The sequence below is a fragment of the Chiloscyllium punctatum genome, chromosome 20 (assembly GCF_047496795.1).
Source record: "Chiloscyllium punctatum isolate Juve2018m chromosome 20, sChiPun1.3, whole genome shotgun sequence".
NCBI lineage: Eukaryota > Metazoa > Chordata > Chondrichthyes > Orectolobiformes > Hemiscylliidae > Chiloscyllium > Chiloscyllium punctatum.
The window spans coordinates 36,185,273-36,206,360 of record NC_092758.1 but is presented as its reverse complement, the minus strand read 5'-3'; the positions used below and the strand labels follow the sequence as shown (position 1 = coordinate 36,206,360).

At 42.7% G+C, this 21,088-nt stretch overlaps 1 protein-coding gene across 2 annotated transcripts in view; it reads left to right on the top strand.

Annotated features, from left to right (window-relative positions):
* The first annotated feature begins 2,939 nt into the window (after nt 1–2,939).
* Nucleotides 2,940–21,088, top strand: part of macroh2a1 (macroH2A.1 histone) — a 43,302-nt gene continuing 25,153 nt past the window's right edge. For both annotated transcript variants that reach the window (XM_072590690.1, XM_072590689.1), the window contains exons 1-3: nt 2,940–3,067; nt 14,281–14,474; nt 20,456–20,562. In XM_072590690.1, coding sequence (XP_072446791.1) covers nt 14,303–14,474; nt 20,456–20,562 — 279 coding nt within the window. In that variant the 5' untranslated portion in view covers nt 2,940–3,067; nt 14,281–14,302. The remainder of the gene's footprint in view (nt 3,068–14,280; nt 14,475–20,455; nt 20,563–21,088) is intronic.

The window sequence follows — 21,088 nt, the reverse complement described above, 5'->3', positions numbered from 1 at the left end:
AAAATAATTTTGTACTGTATTGACTGAAATAAATTCCAAGCATTAAAGATCATTGAAATACCTTCACAATGATGTAATTCTGATATTTTATTATCTCCCAAGATGGAAAAAGGACTCTGGGCAGAATCTTCTCGAGGTCTAAGAGATGTGGGTCATGGTGAAACTCACGGCAGAATCAGACAAGAAGTGTGACAAGTCCGTCTTAACGGTGGGAACATTTTGATCCATCTATGTTTTTGACATGTGGTGAGGTGTTATTTCTACCCTGGCAATCACAAATTGACAATTAAGGGAGGAGTTTTACATGTTAAACATCTTGTTAATAGTCCAACTCAGCCTCGTAATTTTCAGCTTTAAATCTTACTAAAACACAAATGACTTAGAAATCAAGAAAACTCAGCATGGAAGTCAGAGTGGGTCACTAAAATAAAAAAAATGCAGCCACTTTGGTTTCCAATTTGCCAACCCCTTACAATCATCAGGTCACCTCACTCATTCACTTGCAAGCTGCTCTGGAAGTACAGATTCTTATTGCATGGTACACCAGGAACTAGCATTGAAAGGCTGCTGCATGGAGACATTATACAGATAAACAGGCTCACGGATTGAACCAGGTTGTATTTCAAGGCTGCTCCCTTGCTCTCTTGGTGCATGTTCATTTAGTGCTTGCAGCATCCCTGCATTGCCTCATGTTCTCATGTCATTTCATGCTGTTAGTGCAATGACACTTCAGCCAGAGCTTAAATCTACCAGTACTTCCATATTTAGATGCTCTCTAGCATAGACGTACACACAGGCTGCTTCTCAGTAGAGATCTGTCCAGGCCGGGAGACATATCGCTGTACAATGCACTGAGAAGTCAGTCGAAAACCTACAGCATATACCAGCTACCCACATGGAAAACATACTTCACATTTTTTCAACAAAATGGCCAGGTTGGAAACTGGTGAGGCTAGACCCAGTTCAGTCAAGGGGATGCCACTGTCAGTCATAGGCACAGTCCACACAGACAGTACAGTATTCTGGCCACCTTCAGTTGTTCTCTTGGGACACTCACAATCAAGGAATCTGTCCCAGCAAGGTTCAGGGAGTGGGCAGCGATATTGGCAGTGACCAACACAGTGGTCTCTATGGTGGGAGTGTAGAGGGATAGGGTAGGCATCATTAAGGTGTAATGCTGAGGTTTGGGGGCAGGAAGGACATTTGTAGGTGAAGTTCAATGTGGTTAGACTTCCACAACGGGAGCAAGGGATGAGTAGAAATGAACTTCCAAGGTAGTACAAGCTACTAGTACATGGAGGCACTGGGGGGAGGTGGCATATATCTGGTGCCCAGTTGGGGCCTGATATACTCACAAAGTCCTCCATGCTCTGTGTTCCCTGTCATCAGTCTCTGTTCTTTACGTGCAGTGCTGTTGGAAAATTATGGGGACAACACCCAAGATGGGTGGGTTTGATGGGTGAAAGCACACGATCAACAGCAGCAGTCATCTGAACAGGAGAACAAGTACAGAGGGATGAGGGAGCTGGCCTTGTCCATGACAGAGGTCAGCTGCTTTGGATGTGACAAGCCAGACAGAAGCTCACTGAAACAAAACCAGAAATAGCTGGAGAAACACAGCCTTGCACAGCCTTACAACATCAGTGACAAGAAAGCAGAGTTAACATTTTGTTTCTGGTGACCTTTCTTCATGAACACTCATTGACACCCACTTCCGAGAGATGAGAGCTAAGTGCAGCAGACTATCATGAACTGTAAAATAGTCCGTGTTCATGCAACACTCCAAGTAGTTGGACCATTCCATATCACCTGTCCCTCGTGGAGAAGCTAGTAAAGGAAAACAGGTTTGACCACAAATCCATGAGGTTGTGGTCAGCCCATAACATCTCAAGACCCTGAGGGAAAATGAGAGGGTTGATCCCCCTAAGCAGACTGTCAAGTCATTTGGCAGACTACCTCACTGCCAGAATTTTTCAACAAACATCAAGACATAGCTTGGCTGGTGATGAAAAGGACACTACTTGTGAGATCCTTCATGGATGCCCAGTCTTTCTCTGCCATCACACGATGCCTTTGATGTGGCTGTGATGGTGAAGAGACCCTCTGGAATCCCTCTGGAATATCCCTTTGCAAAGAAGATATGGAGAGAGATAGTCGTTTTTGTTATCGTCCCGAGCAGCTCTGTGACTCTGTGCTCTCCAGTCTGCCCCCTGGGACGCACATTGAGACAACATTGTCTGCACCTGAAGGACCATCAACTGAGTGAAAAATGCCCTTTGGTATGCCTGAAACATTTTGGTCTTTCAATGTAAAGAGTTAAACTTGACCAAAAGGTTGAAATCTGGCACGTTCCAGGACTATGTGTTGAGGGACCCATAGCCCAATAGAAAACAAGAAGAAGCAAATTAAGAGAAGGTAGCAAAAGGGAGAGAGATAGAGAAGATACAAAACTGCAGAGAACTTGTTTGTACTGATTTATTGTAAGTAATACAATTGGAATTCATTATCATTTTAAGCAAACCATTAGGACATGTGCACATTTAAATAATAGCCTGTAATTTTGTATTCATTTTATGGTACAATATAAGTTGCACTAAGTTTTTTTTAGCATAAACGAGTGGGATTAGAACCATTTAGATGTTACCCAGTTTTAGGGGTGAAAAGCTCTAAATACAGAAATCTGTATCGTTTTATACAGAGAGGCACAGGCGATAACCGGAATTACACGCATCACTTTTCGATATAAAATATTGGACTCTTTCTGCTGCGAGTTTAAACCGTCAAACGCATGATAGCCAATCATTTTGAAATAAAACATGCGCGACGGTATTCGATCTGATCGACTGCAATACTGACAACGTATGCTTTTTTTTAAGGTTTGGTTTTCTGTGTTATGTGGGTGTGGATGAATGCACTCTCCGTTCACCACATGCACTGGGGAGGATGACCCAGAGGCGCTGAGTGACAGCTCGGCTGGAAGCGCGCAGTATTGTGGGCCAGTCTACCACTGCCCACTCGGAGCTGAGCTGCTGTTTCTGCAAAGGAGACATATTGTTACTGTGTCATTGTAAGTGATTGACATTGTTTCTACACTTCGTTTCATTGTAATCAGAGGGCCAGCATGTTATCTTGATGTTGCGTCACTGCGCACTTCGAGTTTTAGATTGCAAATGAGTTGAAACAAGGGAAAGAAACTGCGATTTGTAGAGACATCTAGAATGTAAGGCCTTACGTTGTGTGTTGCAACCTGGACTGTAATCTTTAAGGTTGCGGATCGAACCCTATTATCAGTGGTTGTTTATATTTTTTTCAACAAATGCAACCGTGTATCTCTGCCGATTATAGATGGCAGCAGAGCCAGTCCGCCGTATCTCCCTTATGCAAGAAAATGCAGCTTAGTTTACCGACTGTTTAAAACACGGATGCTTTTTTAACAACCTCCCGTGCGAACCCGGAAATTGCCAAGCCATTGATGTTTTAATGTTGCAGCCCGCGGTGCGTACATTGTGCAGCTTCTGATACTCGGCAGTAAAACGCAAAAGAGTGGAGACCCTCGGAACAGCCCATTGCACCATAATAAACCCATTCTAAACAGTGGAGTGGGATCCGGCTGTAAATATTTCATTTTATCTGCAGGCACAGGCCGATTGCCGCATTTCCTGTAATAGACAGGAATGGTGTGTTTTGTGTTGTTGGAAAGGTAGATGCATTACCGTGTACCTTGTCATTTCGATACCATCACCGACGTTTAATCCGCATAGTTCCTATTGCCCGCTGTTACTGGCCAAATTGAACTTGATATGAATTGACATTTTAGGACTGTTATTGAATGTCATCGTTTTGTTTTCCGAATTGCTTTAATTGCTACAATCTATATCGGTTTTTAATCACAGAATTGTTCCCGGAGTGGCTGTGAAATCACATTCCAGAAGCTGTTGTGCGGCCGTTACTTAGCAACAGGCATCAAACTTGTTCCCTTCTCTCAAGAAAGGCATTGAATTAAAAAGAGGAAAATGATCTAAATGTGGCCTCTGAGGTCCTTCTCAAGTTGTGGTGCCGTTCCAATCTGTAACACCCAGGGAATGGTTTTAACAGATAAACCTAATCCTTGCCTGTTCACATGCCAAACCTTTAGGATTGTTTTTTGTTTCGAATTTGGTGGGTGGGGAGGTGAGATTTTTGAATCATTAACCAGTCAAAGTGCCTGCCTGGGCGTTGTCTCCCAAGCAAAACCATCAACATCAACGATTGTCAATCGTGGGCAGACTCAGGAATATTGCACCTGCAAATAATAAAACATCCCATGAATTGACAGTAAAAATGTATTTTGGAGTTGTTCACTAATTCATTTAATTATTCCTCCTTTGTGATTTGTCCATAGGATACTTCACAATAATCCCCCTCCCCCGCTTGTTACCGTTGATTAATTTCCTGGACTATTTTTGGAAGTTTCATGTTTCGTTTTGACAGGCACAGGAGAAGATAAACCGCATCCTCTGGGGGTGGGGAATATGGTTGACATGTGTTTTCTCTTTTTTTTTAAAAAAGTCACATTTTCTCCATTGAAGGTCTAAGTTTTTAGACTATCTCAGATGTGCGTAAAACTGCTAGTTTGGACTGTGTAGTTAAAATGCAGAAAAATTAACTTATCTAAACACTTATTAAAAACTAAAATCACTATATTTAGTAAGGGTGATTTCAACTCCTTATAACTCCAGCTTTATGTGCTTCTAATATTGTTGAAACTGCTGGTTTGAAACTTCAGACAAGGAAGTTTATCCAAAACTTTATACAAGAAAGCAGAATACCATAAGAGCCAGAAGAACATACTCATGTTGTTTTAATTGTTTTCCGCACAGTTTTAACAGTCATGATTAACAAACAGGAAGCTGTGGGAGTACATAACTGAATTTTGAATTTTTGCCACACTGTATATAGCAGCAACTAAAACATTTGTGCAAAAATACACAAAAAATGGCAGAGTTTTCTGCCACCATCCCTTTGTCAACAGCACCGGTGTTTGGTGACATTTATAACACTGGTATAAGTGTGTTCTAGACTTTTTTTTTCCAAAGAAATATGGTCTTCCTTGTTTTTTTTTAGATGAGATGACTGCATGTATTGCAAATGCTTCAGCCTTTTGCATTGATGGGGCATCTTCAACATGAGAGATTGGAGAAGGAGGCTCTATAAATATCCCAATGAGTTGCTTAATTGTCTGCCACCACCCGCTCATTGCTGTGCCATTTGCCACAATTAGTCCTATGTTGCAGCTTCACCAAGTTGAAACTGCCTTTTTAAGTGTATCTAGTGCTGTTCCAGGCATATCTCCTGCACTTTTAATTGAAATAGTGTCGTTTGCCCTGGTTTGATGGTAATTGTAGAGTGAAGGATATGTAGTATCATGAAGTTGCAGACTGTGTTGAGTGCAGTTTTCCTGCTGATGGCCCACTGTTTCACGGATACCTGGTTTTAAGTTGCTAGATCTGTTTGCAGTAATCTCATTTAGCACAGTGATTGTGCCACACAACACAGTGAAAGGCCATCTCATTGTGAAGATGGAACTTAATTTCCACGAGGATTGTGTGTTGGTGACCCTTAATACTGTTGTGGACAGATGTCTACATCAGATAGATTATTGAGGATGGGGTCAAGAATTATTTTCCCTTTGGTGATTCCTTCACCTCTTGCTGCAGACCCGATCCAGTAGTTATGTTCATTAGGACTTGGCCACCTTCGTCAGTAGTGCTGATGCCAAGTCATTTTTGATGATGTACAATTAGATTAGATTAGATTACTTACAGTGTGGAAACAGGCCCTTCGGCCCAACAAGTCCACACCACCCCGCCGAAGCGCAACCCAACCATACCCCTACATTTACCCTTTACCTAACACTACGGGCAATTTAGCGTGGCCAATTCACCTGACCCTGCACATCTTTGGACTGTGGGAGGAAACCGGAGCACCCGGAGGAAACCCACGCAGACACGGGGAGAACGTGCAAACTCCACACAGTCAGTCGCCTGAGTCGGGAATTGAACCCAGGTCTCTGGCGCTGTGAGGCAGCAGTGCTAACCACTGTGCCACCGTGCTGCCCTCAGCAATTCCTCCAAGTTGTGCTTAAAGTAGAGGAGTACTGATTCATCAGTTGTGTGTGGAGGGTGGAGTGGAATGGGGGGTTTAGTAGTGGTGATGATGGTTCATTAAGGATACCTTATGCCATGAGACTTTATGAACTTCACAGTAAATGTTGAGAACTCTCGGGCAACTCCCTTCGAGCTCTATACCGCTATGCTACACTTCTGGTCAAACTATGCTTTCAGTGGAATAAGATATACCCAGGGATGATGGTGATGATGTCTGGGACATTGTCCTTAAGGAATGATTCCATGAGTATGACAGTGACAGGCAGTTAATTGACTAGTCTGAGATAGCTTTCTTAGTTTTGGCAGTAAGCCACTAGATGTTGCCAAGAAGGACTTTGCAGGGTCGACAGGGCTAAGTTTGCTATTGTCATTTCCACTGTCTAGGTCAGTGTTTTTATTCCTTCTTTGAGACATTTTATTGGTTTGGTACAACTGAATGGCATGCTGGAATATTTCAGAGGATAGTTAAGAGTCAAACACGTTGCTGTGGGTTTGGATTTGCACGTAGGGCGTACCAGGTGAGGATGGCAAGTTTCTTCCCTTGAAGGGCACTAGTAAATCAAATTTTCTTTTATTTCAATTATCAATAGTTTTGTGGTCATCAAGTAGACTTTTAATTCCAGATTGTTCTTTAAATCAAAATAATGGGTTTTGAACCTGGATTCAAAGAGCTGGATTATTAGTTCAATGACAATATCACGATACCTTTGAACCAGTGAGGTCATTTGATGTTTAAACTGTTAACCTAGCAAAGGTCAATAAATTTGGCAGACACCAGTGATCTGATTTCAATGCATCTGCTTCATGAAGGAGAAAAAATTGACCAACTGGCTCATTGACCTCCGGGTTTCATTTATTGTGAGGAGATTAATGTTTATGCTGTTCATTTGAGTATATGGCTTGTTGCAACTATAATGTTTTAACAGATTATTATTTTAAACTAGAGTTATGTCATGGTTTCCCTTCAAGCTAAACTGGAATTATTTTAAAAATGCACAATCTGTTGTAGTTTTATTCTTGTGCTGCAGGACCAGGGCTGAGATTCCTTCTGTGCTTGTGAGAAGTGGACTTCGGCTAATTATGATGATAAATAAGCACAAGATATTTTCCAACTTTTTTTAAAGAAATACTTACGTCATTAGATATTGATGTTATTCCTGCTGTGATTTTGGAAAACAGTGCAGTGTTGTAAACAAGTGGGATGTTATGAAAACGGAAGTTAGGACATGGTTGGAAGGTAAACTGGGCCTCCTTCAGGCTATATTGTATGTCCATAGCATACTGCTAATGATTTTGCAGTGTTCGAGGGAGACAATTGTGAATCTGACCAACTGCAATTTAAAAAAAAAACCTCTTTCATAAAGCATAACTTGAACAAAATTGTTGAGTTCCAAAAAAACTGAAACCCATTCAAATTCAAAAAGAACATCCACTTATACAGCACCTTAGAACAACAGTTATGGAATTTCACTTTCTCAGTTGCACAGCATGACAAAGCACTTCACACGTTGAATTACTTTGTGCAGTTATTACTGTTGCGTGCATGAAATCAACAACAATTTTGCACATGGTGGTGTCCTACGAATTACAAAGCTGGTCAAAATATTAATAATGTTGCATGTGTGAGAAGTACTGAGCAGATTGCTGGGATTATGATTATGGCTTTGCATAGTAGCCTAGGTTACATGCCATTTGCACCTCGAGATTTATCTGAAATTGTACTGACCGCTCTCGGTTCTTGGTTTGACTTCTCTAGTCTTTCTTTCCATTTAGCCGATCTAGTGGGTATTACTGTCAGAAGGAACAAGTTGTTCGCATATCAATGGATTCTACAGACGTAGTTTTAATTAAGTCATTAACTGCTTCTGTATGGCAGTTGTATATCCATATAGAGTCATAGAGATGTACAGCATGGAAACAGACCCTACGGTCCAACCCGTCCATGCCGACCATCTTCAGTATGTCTATATCCTGTTCATTGCTAAAACTGCCTTTAACTACTTAATGTCATTATCTCTGCACCTGCTGCAGCTGAGCTGGTGCTGGAACCCTTGTTTATGCTTTTGCATTTCTAGAGTTGAACTGTTGCAATCTCCTGGCTGGCGCCTATTCCTCCACACTCCATTCCCTTCAGCTCATACAAAACTCTGCTGCATGCATCCTAACTCAGAAGTTCTTGTTAGCTCAACATTCTTGTGCTCACTGAGAAATATTGGCTTGCGGCCCAGCTGCACATTAAATTTAAATTCTTGTGATGGTCTTCAAATCCCTCAATGGCATTCCTCTTCCCTATACAATTTTCCAAACTTACAATCCTCCATGAATTTTACATGCCTTCAGCCTTCACTATAGCACCAACATACAGTCATAGAATCATAGAGATGTACAACATGGAAACAGACCCTTCGGTCCAACCTGTCCATGCTGACCAGATACCCCAACCCAATCTAGTCCCACCTGCCAGCACCTGGCCCGTATCCCTCCAAACCCTTCCTATTCACATACCCATCCAGATGCCTTTTAAATGGTGCAATTGTACCAGCCTCCACCACTTCCTCTGGCAGCTCATTCCATACATGTACCACCCTCTGCATGAAAAAGTTGCCCCTTCAGTCTCTTTTATATCTTTCCCATCTCACCCTAAACCTATGCTCACTAATTCTGGACTCCCTCTCCCACCCCAGGGAAGAGACTTTGTCTATTTACCCTATCCATGCCCCTCATGATTTTATAAGGTCACCCCTCAGCCTCTGACACTCCAGGGAAAACAGCCCCAGTCTATTCAGCCTCTCCCTATAGCTCAAGTCCTCCAACCCTGGCATCATCCTTGTAAATCTTTTCTGAACCCTTTCAAGTTTCACAACATCTTGGTAAGCGGCATAGATACCAAGCTTTGAAATTCCTTCCTTTAAAGCTTTCTGCTTTTATGCCTCCTTTAAGATGCCCATTAGAAACCATCTTTTTAACCAACTTTTTGGTTACTATCATACCATTCCCTGTGTGGCTTTGTTTGACTTGCTTTTACTAATACTGTGAAGAAAAGTTAGGACATTTTACCACATTGAAAGGGCTATGCATACTGTTACACCTTTTGTGCAGCAGTTCACAATGTGTTGGTTTTATGTAGCTTGTGACAGCCCTGTAGAATTGTCCTAAGGCAGATGGCAAGGAAGCCATTTATGGATGTTCCCAGCTGTTTTAGTAATGCCAGCAAATTTATATTTTGTTAGTCTCCAGCTTTGCAAGATTTGTGCAGAAACAATAGGTTTACTCTTGGCATCTTCTTTAACAAATCCAGTTTTATTATAAGATGGATAGTATTATTTGAGTTCTGTTCAAAATACAGAGCTCACATTGTAGTGCAAATCATAGAATTGAGTTGCAAGATGAATTGACAGAATTTGTGCTTAACATCATTCAATTTATTTCTGGCTTCACAGATGAACCAGAACTCAGCTGAGTTCATTTTTTTCTCTACTAATCAACATAATACAAATAAACAGGGCAGCATAACTACGTAACCCACTTTTGATAAACAGCTTTAATCGCAGTTAATGAATACACTGACGTTCTGCTACTGAAATCAATATTCAAAGCTTGATCAGCTTCCAGGCTAAATATTCCATTGATTCCCTTGCTAGATTTCTGTTCTTCACCTTTCATAAGCCTTAATTTATACCAAATCCTAAATTATACCAATTCAGAATAATCAAATATTTCTTTAACTTTTGTTGGGTTGTTGGTTCTTGAAATTAAAATTTCTTATTCTTGTTTTTCAGCCCCTTCTTAACCCTCAATACTTTTGTAACTGGTCCAGATTATGGCACTTAGCCCAAGCTTGCTCCACCATTATAGTTTTGCCTCTAGCTCTAATGTCTCATTTCTTCCTTACTCTCTCATTTAAAGATCTCCTTGAACCCAACTTTGACCACCCTCTTCATCAATTTAATTTAATGAGGCTACTGTGAAGTGTGTTGCAATAATAATAATGTACATGCAGGAATAGTAGTAGCCCAAGAGAATTACATTGTTGAAAAACAAGTCTATCTAACAAGTCTTGACAAAAGCATATTTGCATATTAAGGAAATTCCCTTGCTCCATGCACACCTGATGAATTGTAGAACTGCTACAGCAAAGAAGGAGGCCCTTCAACTTAAAGTTTCTGCAAACGTAATTCAGCTAATATTATTACCCCCCCCCCCCCCCCCCCCCCCACTCCGCCCCTTGTTGCCTCCATAGTCCTGAACCTGAAAAGACAAGAGCAGCAAGGCAATACCATCACTACAAGACTCCTTCCAAGTTTTGGGCCATTCTGACTGAACAATATTACTTTTCCTTCATCATCTCTGTTGAAATCCTGGTACTGCAGGATATGGAGTGCAGTGGTTCCAAAGGCAGTTTGGCATCATATGTTTGAGGGCAATTAGAAATGGATAACAAATGTTATGTTTACAAGTGACCTGTATGCTAACTTTTAAAAAAAACCTTTTATTTCTCAGTCTTTCAGTCTTGTTAGTTAAGAAGAAACATAGTTTGTCCAAGATTTCAGATGCCCTGACTTGATATAGGAAGAGAGGTCCCACATCATCGTCAGACTTAGCTTGCTTGATCTACTCAGATGTATGCTAAATTGAAGGATATAGTACGCCATGATGCTGTGAATAGATTGTGGCGGAATGCAATTCTACTGCTGCTAATGTCTCTAAGAGACCTATGGTAGCTCATTTTTAAGATACTGGATCTCTTATGAACAATTTGCATTTAGTTGAATAGACAACCAATCCAAAAATGCACAACTTCATGATAATCATGTGACTTTAAAGGCAAAATGTTATTTTTGCAAAGTTAACAGTGGAGTGGCAAAATCAACCTGAAATCTGTTACATTCCTCACGGGTGATATATCTTTTTTTTTGTCACAAGTTGCTGGTTGATTTACACATCATTAACGCATGAATCTTATGATGTTATTTCACCAACCTGAACCATTAATTTGTAAAGTAATGAGGTAGCAGCTTGGGCAGAAAAACACAACCTGGGGAAACCATAGGCTGGGGAAAAAATGAGCGTGATGTGACTAGGTGACTTTGAGCTTACAAATATTTGAAATTTATAATTCTGCAATTGTTTAAATCCAGCAAAAATAGAAGGCCTGTTTGAAGGTTTTCAAATTCCAAGTACTTCTAGTCAAATTGTTTAAAATGATGGACATTGAGCAAAAGTTAAGCAGCTGCAGATTTTCTACATTTCCTATTGTTTATAAGCATCTAAATGATAGTCCTCTTTAAAAGCAAGTTTTGGAGTATCTATTTAAGACAGGAAAGACTTGTGATTTTTTTTTGTCATCGTTCAGGCTTGGGGAACTATTCATTTAAGCAGGAAGTATTAATTGAAAGGAGAAAGTGAGGACTGCAGATGCTGGGGATCAGAGCTTAAAAATGTGCTGGAAAAGCGCAGCACGTCAGGCAGCATCAAAGGAAAAGGAGAATCGACGTTTCAGGCATAAGCTCTTCTTCAGGAATGAGGAGGGTGTGCCAAGCAGGCTAAGATAAAAGGTAACGAGGAGGGACTTGGGGGAGGGGCGTTGGGAATGCGATAGGTGGAAGGAGGTTAAGGTGAGGGTGATAGGCCGGAGAGAGGGTGGGGGTGGAGAGGTCAGGAAGAAGATTGCAGGCCAAGAAGGCGGTGCTGAGTCTGAGGGTTGGAACTGAGAAAAGGTGGGGGGAGGAGAAATGAGGAAGCTGGAGAAATGTGCATTCATCCCTTGTGGTTGGAGGGTTCCTAGGCGGAAGATGAGTCGCTTTTCCTCCAGGCATCGTGTTGCCATGGTCTGGCCATGGAGGAGGCCAAGGACCTGCATGTCCTTGGCGGAGTGGGAGGGGAAGTTAGAGTGTTCAGCCACGGGGCAGTTGGGTTGCTTGCTGCAGGTGTCCCAGAGGTGTTCCCTGAAAGGTTCCGCAAGTAGGCGGCCTGTCTCCCCAATGTATAGGAGGCCACATCGGGTGCAGCGGATGCAGTAAATGATGTGTGTGGAGGTGCAGGTGAATTTCTGATGGATATTGAAGGATCCCTTGGGGCCTTGGAGGGAAGTGAGGGGGGAGGTGTGGGCACAAGTTTTGCATTTTTTGCGGTTGCAGGGGAAGGTGCCGGGAGTGGAGGTTGGGTTGGTGGGGCGGTGTGGATCTGACAAGGGAGTCGCGGAGGGAGTGGCCTTTTCGGAAAGCTGATAGGGGTGGGGAAGGAAATATATCCTTGGTAGTGGGGTCCGTTTGGAGGTTGCGGAAATGATGAAGGATGATCCGATGTATCTGGAGGTTGGTGGGGTGGTAGGTGAGGACTAGTGGGGTTCTGTCCTGGTGGCGATTGGAGGGGCTGGGTTCAAGGGCGGAGGAGCAGGAAGTGGAGGAGATGCGGTGGAGGGCATTGTCAACCACATCTGAGGGGAAATTGCAGTCTTTGAAGAAGGAGGCCATCTGGGTTGTTCGGTATTGGAATTGGTCCTCCTGGGAGCAGATGTGGCAAAGGCGAAGGAATTGGGAATATGGGATGGCGTTTTTAAAGGGGCAGGGTGGGAAGAGGTGTAATCCAGGTAGCTGTGGGAGTCAGTCGGTTTATAGTATATGTCCGTGTTGAGTCGGTCGTCCGAGATGGAGATGGAGAGGTCTAGGAAGGAGAGGGAGGAGTCTGAGACGGTCCAGGTAAATTTGAGGTTGGGGTGGAAGGTGTTAGTAAAGTGGATGAACTGTTCAACCTACCTCGTGCTCCCATTGACTCCCACAGCTACCTAGATTACACCTCTTCCCACCCTGCCCCCTGCAAAAACGCCATCCCATATTCCCAATTCCTTCGCCTTCGCCGCATCTGCTCCCAGGAGGACCAATCTAATACCGAACAACCCAGAGGGCCTCCTTCTTCAAGGACCGCAATTTCCCCTCAGATGTGGTTGACAATGCTCTCCACCGCATCCCCTCCACTTCCCGCTCCTCCGCCCTTGAACCCCGCCCCTCCAATCGCCACCATGACAGAACCCCACTAGTCCTCACCTACCACCCCACCAACCTCCAGATACATCGGATCATCCTTCATCATTTCCGCCACCTCCAAATGGACCCTACCACCAAGGATATATTTCTGTCCCCACCCCTACCAGCTTTCCAAAAAGACCACTCCCTCCGTGACTCCCTTGTCTGATCCACACCGCCCCACCAACCCAACCTCCACTCCCGGCACCTTCCCCTGAAACCACAAAAACTGCAAAACTTGTGCCCACACCTCCCCCCTCACTTCCCTCCAAGGCCCCAAGGGATCCTTCAATATCCATCAGAAATTCACCTGCACCTCCACACACATCATTTACTGCATCCACTGCACCCGATGTGGCCTCCTATACATTGGGGAGACAGGCCGCCTACTTGCGGAACCTTTCAGAGAACACCTCTGGGACACCCGCAGCAACCAACCCAACCGCCCCGTGGCTGAACACTTTAACTCCCCCTCCCACTCCGCCAAGGAAATGCAGGTCCTTGGCCTCCTCCATGGCCAGACCATGGCAACACGACGCTTGGAGGAAGAGCTACTCATCTTCCGCCCAGGAGCCCTCCAACCACAAGGGATGAATGCAGATTTCTCCAGCTTCCTCATTTCTCCTCCCCCCACCTTTTCTCAGTCCCAACCCTCAGACTCAGCGCTGCCTTCTTCACCTGCAATCTTCTTCCCAACCTCTCCGCCCCCACCCTCTCTCCGGCCTATCATCCTCACCTTAACCTCCTTCCACCTATCGCGTTCTCAATGCCCCTCCCCCAAGTCCCTCCTCGTTACCTTTTATCTTACCCTGCTTGGCACGGCCTCCTCATTCCTCAAGAAGGGCTTAATCCCAAAATGTCGATTCTCCTTCTTCTTTGATGCTGCCTGACCTGCTGCGCTTTTCCAGCAACACATTTTTAAGTATTAATTGAAAACTAGACTTTGGTGACAGGATTTAGTTTTAAGTTTTTGGATATTTTAATTAAAGTTTTAGTTTTGCTTTATATATTTAGCATCTGACAGTCAATATTGTGTAGTTTTGAGTGTACCTTGTTCATGTTTTATTCCGTTATGGCTTGAAACAAATTTTGACGCAACTGCTTTTGATCAGAGTGTAGGCTTTTGTGATCATCATGTCCAGCAGAGGTGGAAAGAAGAAAACGACCAAGATTTCCCGGTCTGCAAAAGCTGGGGTTATTTTCCCAGTTGGAAGAATGTTACGTTACATAAAGAAAGGACACCCTAAATACAGAATTGGCGTTGGTGCTCCAGTGTACATGGCTGCAGTTCTGGAATATCTGACCGGTGAGTCATAGTTTTAATGCCACAGAAGGAGGCCCTACAGCCCATTGTGTCCATGCCAATCATCAAACATTCATCTATTCTAATCCCATTTTCCAGCCAATAAAAAATTCTCAACTCCATTTTAAACCTTCTGCTCCTTACCTTTCAATAGTGACCCCTGGTTATTGCCCCCATTACAGGAAAATGTCTACCTCTTTATCTACCTCAGAACTCAATTAGATTTGCACTCAGCCTTCTCTGCTCGAAGGAGAAAACTCCCAGCCTACTTGGTCTTTTGTCAACCTGAATAATACGCAACATCCTTCATCAATTTCTTCTGCACCTTCTTGAGTGTAAACACATCCTTCCTGTAGTGTGTTGACCAGAACTGTACACAATACTCCATCTGTCTCCAAACTAATGTTATTTACACTGTATCATAACCTCCTTGATCTTGTATTCAGTACCTTCACTAATAATGGCAAGTATACCAAATGTCATCTTAATCATCTTATTTACACGTCCTGCAAGAATTTATGGACATGTGCACCATGAACTCTGTGATCCTCTGTATTTTCCAAGGTCCTACCATGTAATGTGTACTCCTTGCCGAGTTAGTCCTCCCAAAATACATCACCTGTCACTCTTCAGCATTCAATTCCATTTGTCAATGTTCAGCCCATCTATATCGTCATCTAATCCAAGACTTTCCTCTTTGTTATTTACTACACCACCATTTTTTGTTATCTGCAAACGTACTGATTATAACTGCCACATTAATGTCTAGATCATTATTGTACACAGCAAGAGGCCCAGCACTGAATCTGTGGTTCGCCACAGGACGCAGTCTTTCTCGTCACAAAAACACCCCTCGACCATTACCATCTTAGCCAGTTTTGGATCCAATTTGCCAAATTCTTCTGAGTCCAAGGGCTTTTAACTGAATCAGTAGGATGAGATCTTGTCAAAAGCTTTACTGAAGTCTCTGTAGGCTACTTCAGTTGAACTGTCCTCATTTGTATCTTAGTCACCTCCATGAAAAAAGAGCAATCAAATTTGTTAGATATAATCTCCCCCATACAGAGCTGTTTTGATCATCTTTGATTAATCCTAGCCTCTCCAAGTGAAGATTAATTCTGTATTTCAGATTTATTTTTCCAATAGATTCCCTACCAAAGGTGTTAGACATACATCTCTACAGTTTCCTGGTTTATCCCTACCACCATTGTTGATATTTCAATGCAAGGGCCCTAACAGGGAAGGCAGATGAACTCTGGGCATGGTTAGGCACATGGGACTGGGATATCTTAGCAATTACAGAAACATGGCTCAGGGATGGGCAGGACTGGCAGCTTAATGTTCCAGGATACAAATGCTACAGGAAGGATAGAAAGGGAGACAAGAGAGGAGGGGGAGTGGCATTTTTGATAAGGGATAGCATTACAGCTGTGCTGAGGGAGGATATTCCCGGAAATACATCCAGGGAAGTTATTTGGGTTGAACTTGAGAAATAAGAAAGGGATGATCACCTTATTGGGATTGTATTATAGACCCCATAATAGTCAGAGGGAAATTGAGAAACAAACTTGTAAGGAGATCTCAGCTATCTGTAAGAATAATAGGGTAGTTATGGTAGGGGATTTTAACTTTCCAAACATAGACTGGGACTGCCATAGTGTTAAAGGTTTAGATGGAGAGGGATTTCTTAAGTGCGTACAAGATAATTTTCTGATTCAGTGTGTGGATGTACCTACTAGAGAAGGTGCAAAGCTTGACCGACTCTTGGGAAATAAGGCAGGGCAGGTGACTGAGGTGTCCGTGGGAGCACTTTGCGGCCAGCGACCATAATTCTATTAGATTTAAAATAGTGATGGAAAAGGATAGACCAGATCTAAAAGTTGAAGTTCTACATTGGAGAAAGGCCAATTTTGACAGTATTAGGCAAGAACTTTCGAAAGCTGATTGGAGGCAGATGTTCACAGTAAAGGCACTGCTGGAAAATGGGAAGCCTTCAGAAATGAGATAACAAGAATCCAGAGAAAGTATATTCCTGTCAGGGTGAAGGGAAAGGCTAGTAAGTATAGGGAATGCTGGATGACTGAAGAAATTGAGGGTTTGGTTAAGAAAAAAGAAACGTGTGTCAGGTAAAGACAGGGATAGATCGAGTGAATCTTTAGAAGAGTATAAAGGAAGTAGGAGTATACTTAAGAAGGAAATCAGGAGGGCAAAAAGGGGACATGAGATAGCTTTGACAAATAGAATTAAGGAGAATCCAAAGGGTTTTTATAAATGTATTAAGGACAAAAGGGTAACTAGAGAGAGAATAGGGCCCCTCAAAGATCAGCAAGGCGGCCTTTGTGTGGAGCCACAGAAAATGGGGTAGGTACGAAATTAATATTTTGTATCAGTATTTACTGTGGAAAAGGATATGGAAGATATAGACTGTAGGGAAATAGATGGTGATATCTTGCAAAATGCCCGGATTACAGAGGAGGAAGTGCTGGATGTCTTGAAATGGGTAAAGGTGGATAAATCCCCAGGATCTGATCAGGTGTACCCGAGAACTCTGTGGGAAGCCAGAGAAGAGATTGCTGGGCCTCTTGCTGAGATATTTGTATCATCGATTAGTCACAGGTGAGGTGCTGGAAGACTGTTTAAGAAGGGCGGTAAAGACAAGCCAGGGAACTATAGACCGGTGAGCCTGACCTCGGTGGCGGCCAAGTTGTTGGAGGGAATCCTCAGGGACAGGATGTACATGTATTTGGAAAGGCAAGAACTGATTAGGGATAGTCAACATGGCTTTGTGCGTGGGAAATCATGTCTCACAAACTTGATTGAGTTTTTTTGAAGAAGTAAAAAAGAGAGGATTGATGAGGGCAGAGCAGTAGATGTGATCTATCTGCACTTCAGTAAGGCGTTCGACAAGGTTCCCCATGGGAGACTGATTAGCAAGGTTAGATCTCATGGAATACAGGGAGAACTGGCTCAAAGGTAGAAGACAGAGGGTGGTGGTGGAGGGTTGTTTTTCAGACTGGAGGCCTGTGACCAGTGGAGTGCCACAAGGATCGGTGCTAGGTCCTCTACTTTTTGTCATTTACATAAATGATTTGGATGCGAGCAGACGAGGTACAGTTAGTAAGTTTGCATATGACACCAAAATTGGAGGTGTAGTGGACAGCGAAGAGGGTTAACTCAGATTACAACGGGATCTGGATCAGATGGGCCAATGGGCTGAGAAGTGGCAGATGGAGTTTAATTCAGATAAATGTGAGGTGCTGCATTTTGGGAAAGCAAATTTTAGGAGGACTTATACACTTAATGGCAAGGTCCTAGGGAGTGTTGCTGAACAAAGAGACCTTGGAATGCAGGTTCATAGCTCCTTGAAAGTGGAGTCGCAGGTAGATAGGATAGTGAAGAAGGCGATTGGTATGCTTTCCTTTATTGGTCAAAGTATTGAGTACAGGAGTTGGGAAGTCATGATGCAGCTGTACAGGACATTGGTTAGGCCACTGTTGGAATACTGCGTGCAATTCTGGTCTCCTTCCTATCAGAAAGATGTTGTGAAACTTGAAAGGGTTCAGAAAAGATTTACAAGGATGTTGCCGGGGTTGGAGGATTTGAGCTATAGGGAGAGGCTGAACAGGCTGGGGCTGTTTTCCCTGGACCATCGGAGGCTGAGGGGTGACCTTATAGAGTTTTACAAAATCATGAGGAGCATGGATAGGATAAATAGACAAAGTCTTTTCCCTGGGGTTCGGGGGTCCAGAACTAGAGGGCATTGGTTTAGGGTGAGAAGGGAAAGATATAAAAGAGACCTAAGGGGCAACCTTTTCATGCAGAGGGTGGTACGTGTATGGAATGAGCTGCCAGAGGAAGTGGTGGAGGCTGGTACAATTGCAACACTTAATAGGCATTTGGATGGGTATATGAATAGGAAGGGTTTGGTGGGATATGGGCCGGGTGCTGGCAGGTTGGACTAGATTGGGTTGGGATATCTGGTCGGCATGGACAGGTTGGACCAAAGGGTCTGTTTCCATTATGTGCATCTCTATGACTCTAAGAGTGAAACTAGAGTTTTAGCCAAGTATTCCATAGAGATCAAACATAATGTAAAATAACATTCGATATCTCGGTGAGTTTCGATGTTGGGAGTGTGTTTTGAGTGTAGAATCTATGTGGAATGATTGCTGGTGCCAAGAAATGAGATATAGCACTGAAATATTTTTGGCATGTTTTCTTTTTATGGTTTGATAAGTAGATTTTGTTGTAACATTCTCAAAGTCTTGGAACACCTTTCTCTGCGCCTTCAGTTGCTGGAATCAAAGGTAGGAGCTGGGGTAACGTGGCAATACTTGGGAAGGCTGGCGAGACCAGGCATATAATGGAATGCCATGCAGGGGTGGTTCTGCAACCTTGAGGTAGGCCAGGATTTGGATCATAATCAATTAAGTAATTGAGGTCCCGATTCATGCATTTGGCTGATAGTGAAGCAGTGCTGCCACTTCATGAGGAAGTTTTCAGCTCAATAATAAGGCCACCCAAACAGGTCAGTCCATACCTCCCAATGAGTATTGGAACCAATGCATCAGAAAACTATGTGCAAAGCTGGTTACGTAATAAAAGTTCTGACAATTAATATGGCATCCTGAAGAACTTCCTCTGAGCAAAACCTACACAGAGACTTGCAAAGAGGATCAATGAAGAAGACCATTCCCCTTTTACAGTCCAAGTTTCTGCAAGATAAATTTAAAGGCCCAGTCTTTGAATGGTATTGAATGGATAACTGGGTTGCCAAGTCAGTTTAGGAGGGTAGTTGGGCGTATAGTCAAGTCGGACCATGGGGATAGTCAGGTTGGAATGGAGGGGGGATGACAGGTTGTGTGGAGGCAGTTGGGGAGACTTGATTTTGGAGTGGTACTGGGTTGGGGCTTGTGGAATTAGACCTCTGTTGGTGGGCAGGTGTTCACAGTATGTAGTTGGATTACGGGGAAACTGGTTGGACAATCAGTAATTAAGCTACCCAGATGCTAGACTCAGTTTGAACCTACCTCAAGATTTCCCAGGTAATTATTAAGTTGAGTACTACAGAGATATCCAACATTTTCATCTCAAAGTTGGAGATATTCAATAATCTCCCAGCTCCTCAAGAGCTGAATAAACTTTGCTCACTGCATTCCTCTATGCACTACTTTGATCCACTGTCACAATACAAAGGATTTTAAGTTGTGTTTAATTGAGCTATAATGCTACTACTAGCTCACTTTCCACTCACTGTTAAAGAAAGCAACAACTGTCAGTGAAGACATTTGAGCCGAGAAATGAGAATTCCTCACCTGTTACTAAAATGTGGGAGACCTTTTACAGTCCATTCTTAATTAGAGATTACCAACCTTGTTTGTTCTGCACCTGCTTTGAAATTTTAAGTGAAGCACTGGTGGATGTAAAAGAAATGTGAGATATTAATCCCCTTCCCTCCCAGCCCAACCGCTGAAAGTTACTGTTTTATTTCTTGACTCAGCAATATCCCATTACATTATTAATTCATGAAGTTTTATTTATAAAATAGGTTCATTGTTTAATTTTGTGCTATTGCATCAGTTGTAAACTTATTAAGAAGAGTTTGAAATTGCAGGCACCGAGCTGGGACTGAGTACAACAGATCTTTAGTTGGAAGTACTGTGCATTGACACGGGATTCATTTTATGTATAACACTTGATAAACAGAAGTTAGGATATTTTTATTCCCATTTTATTTCCTTTAATCAAAGCCACAGTTTATTTGTTGCCTAAATAAAAATGTCTTCTATAGATACAAACTCCCCCAGTATTAACATGAAGGGAATTGAATCTTCTCTGAACAATTCAGTTAATTACTTTTCACTGAGTGAGATGCGTGTATTACATGTTGAGTCTTCTACTTGCTGACACATATGTTAACTTTCCTTTTGGTTTAATTCTACATTCAGAGTAAAATAACTTTTAACAAACTGATTATCTTCCAGCTGAAATTTTGGAATTGGCTGGTAATGCTGCTAGAGATAACAAGAAGGGAAGAGTTACCCCCAGGCACATCCTGCTGGCTATTGCAAATGATGAAGAACTGAACCAGGTATGTTGTACCCTGTAGACTTGTTGAGGTTTTCTGTGATTTCTTCATCAAGTGGGGAAAAAAAATATGTTTAAGATTGGTCTGTTTTGATGTAGTCACTATGTTAGCTCAGAAGATGAAGCAAAGAAGTAATGTGAACAGGGAACATAAATCTTCAGTGGTCTGCAGGAGGAGGAAAAAAAACCTAAATCATTGACTTGAATGTACCGCAAAAACTTGAAATAGTTGTGCTAATTGTTGGATAGGAACTTCAACTTTTATTTTCTATTTGTCATGGGAAGCACATCTGCAGCTGGCTGTCATATATTCAGAGAGTTTTTGCGGCTTGGAAACTGGCCCTTTGCCTTGTTGTATCCGTGCTGGTCATCAAACATCCATCTATTCTAATTCAATTTTTCAGCATTTGGCCCATAGCCTTGTATGCTGAGGCACTTCAAATATTCATCCAAATAGTTCTGAAATGCCTTGAGGGTTCCAACTTCTATCAGCCTTTTCAGCAGTGAGTTCCACATATCCACAACCCTCT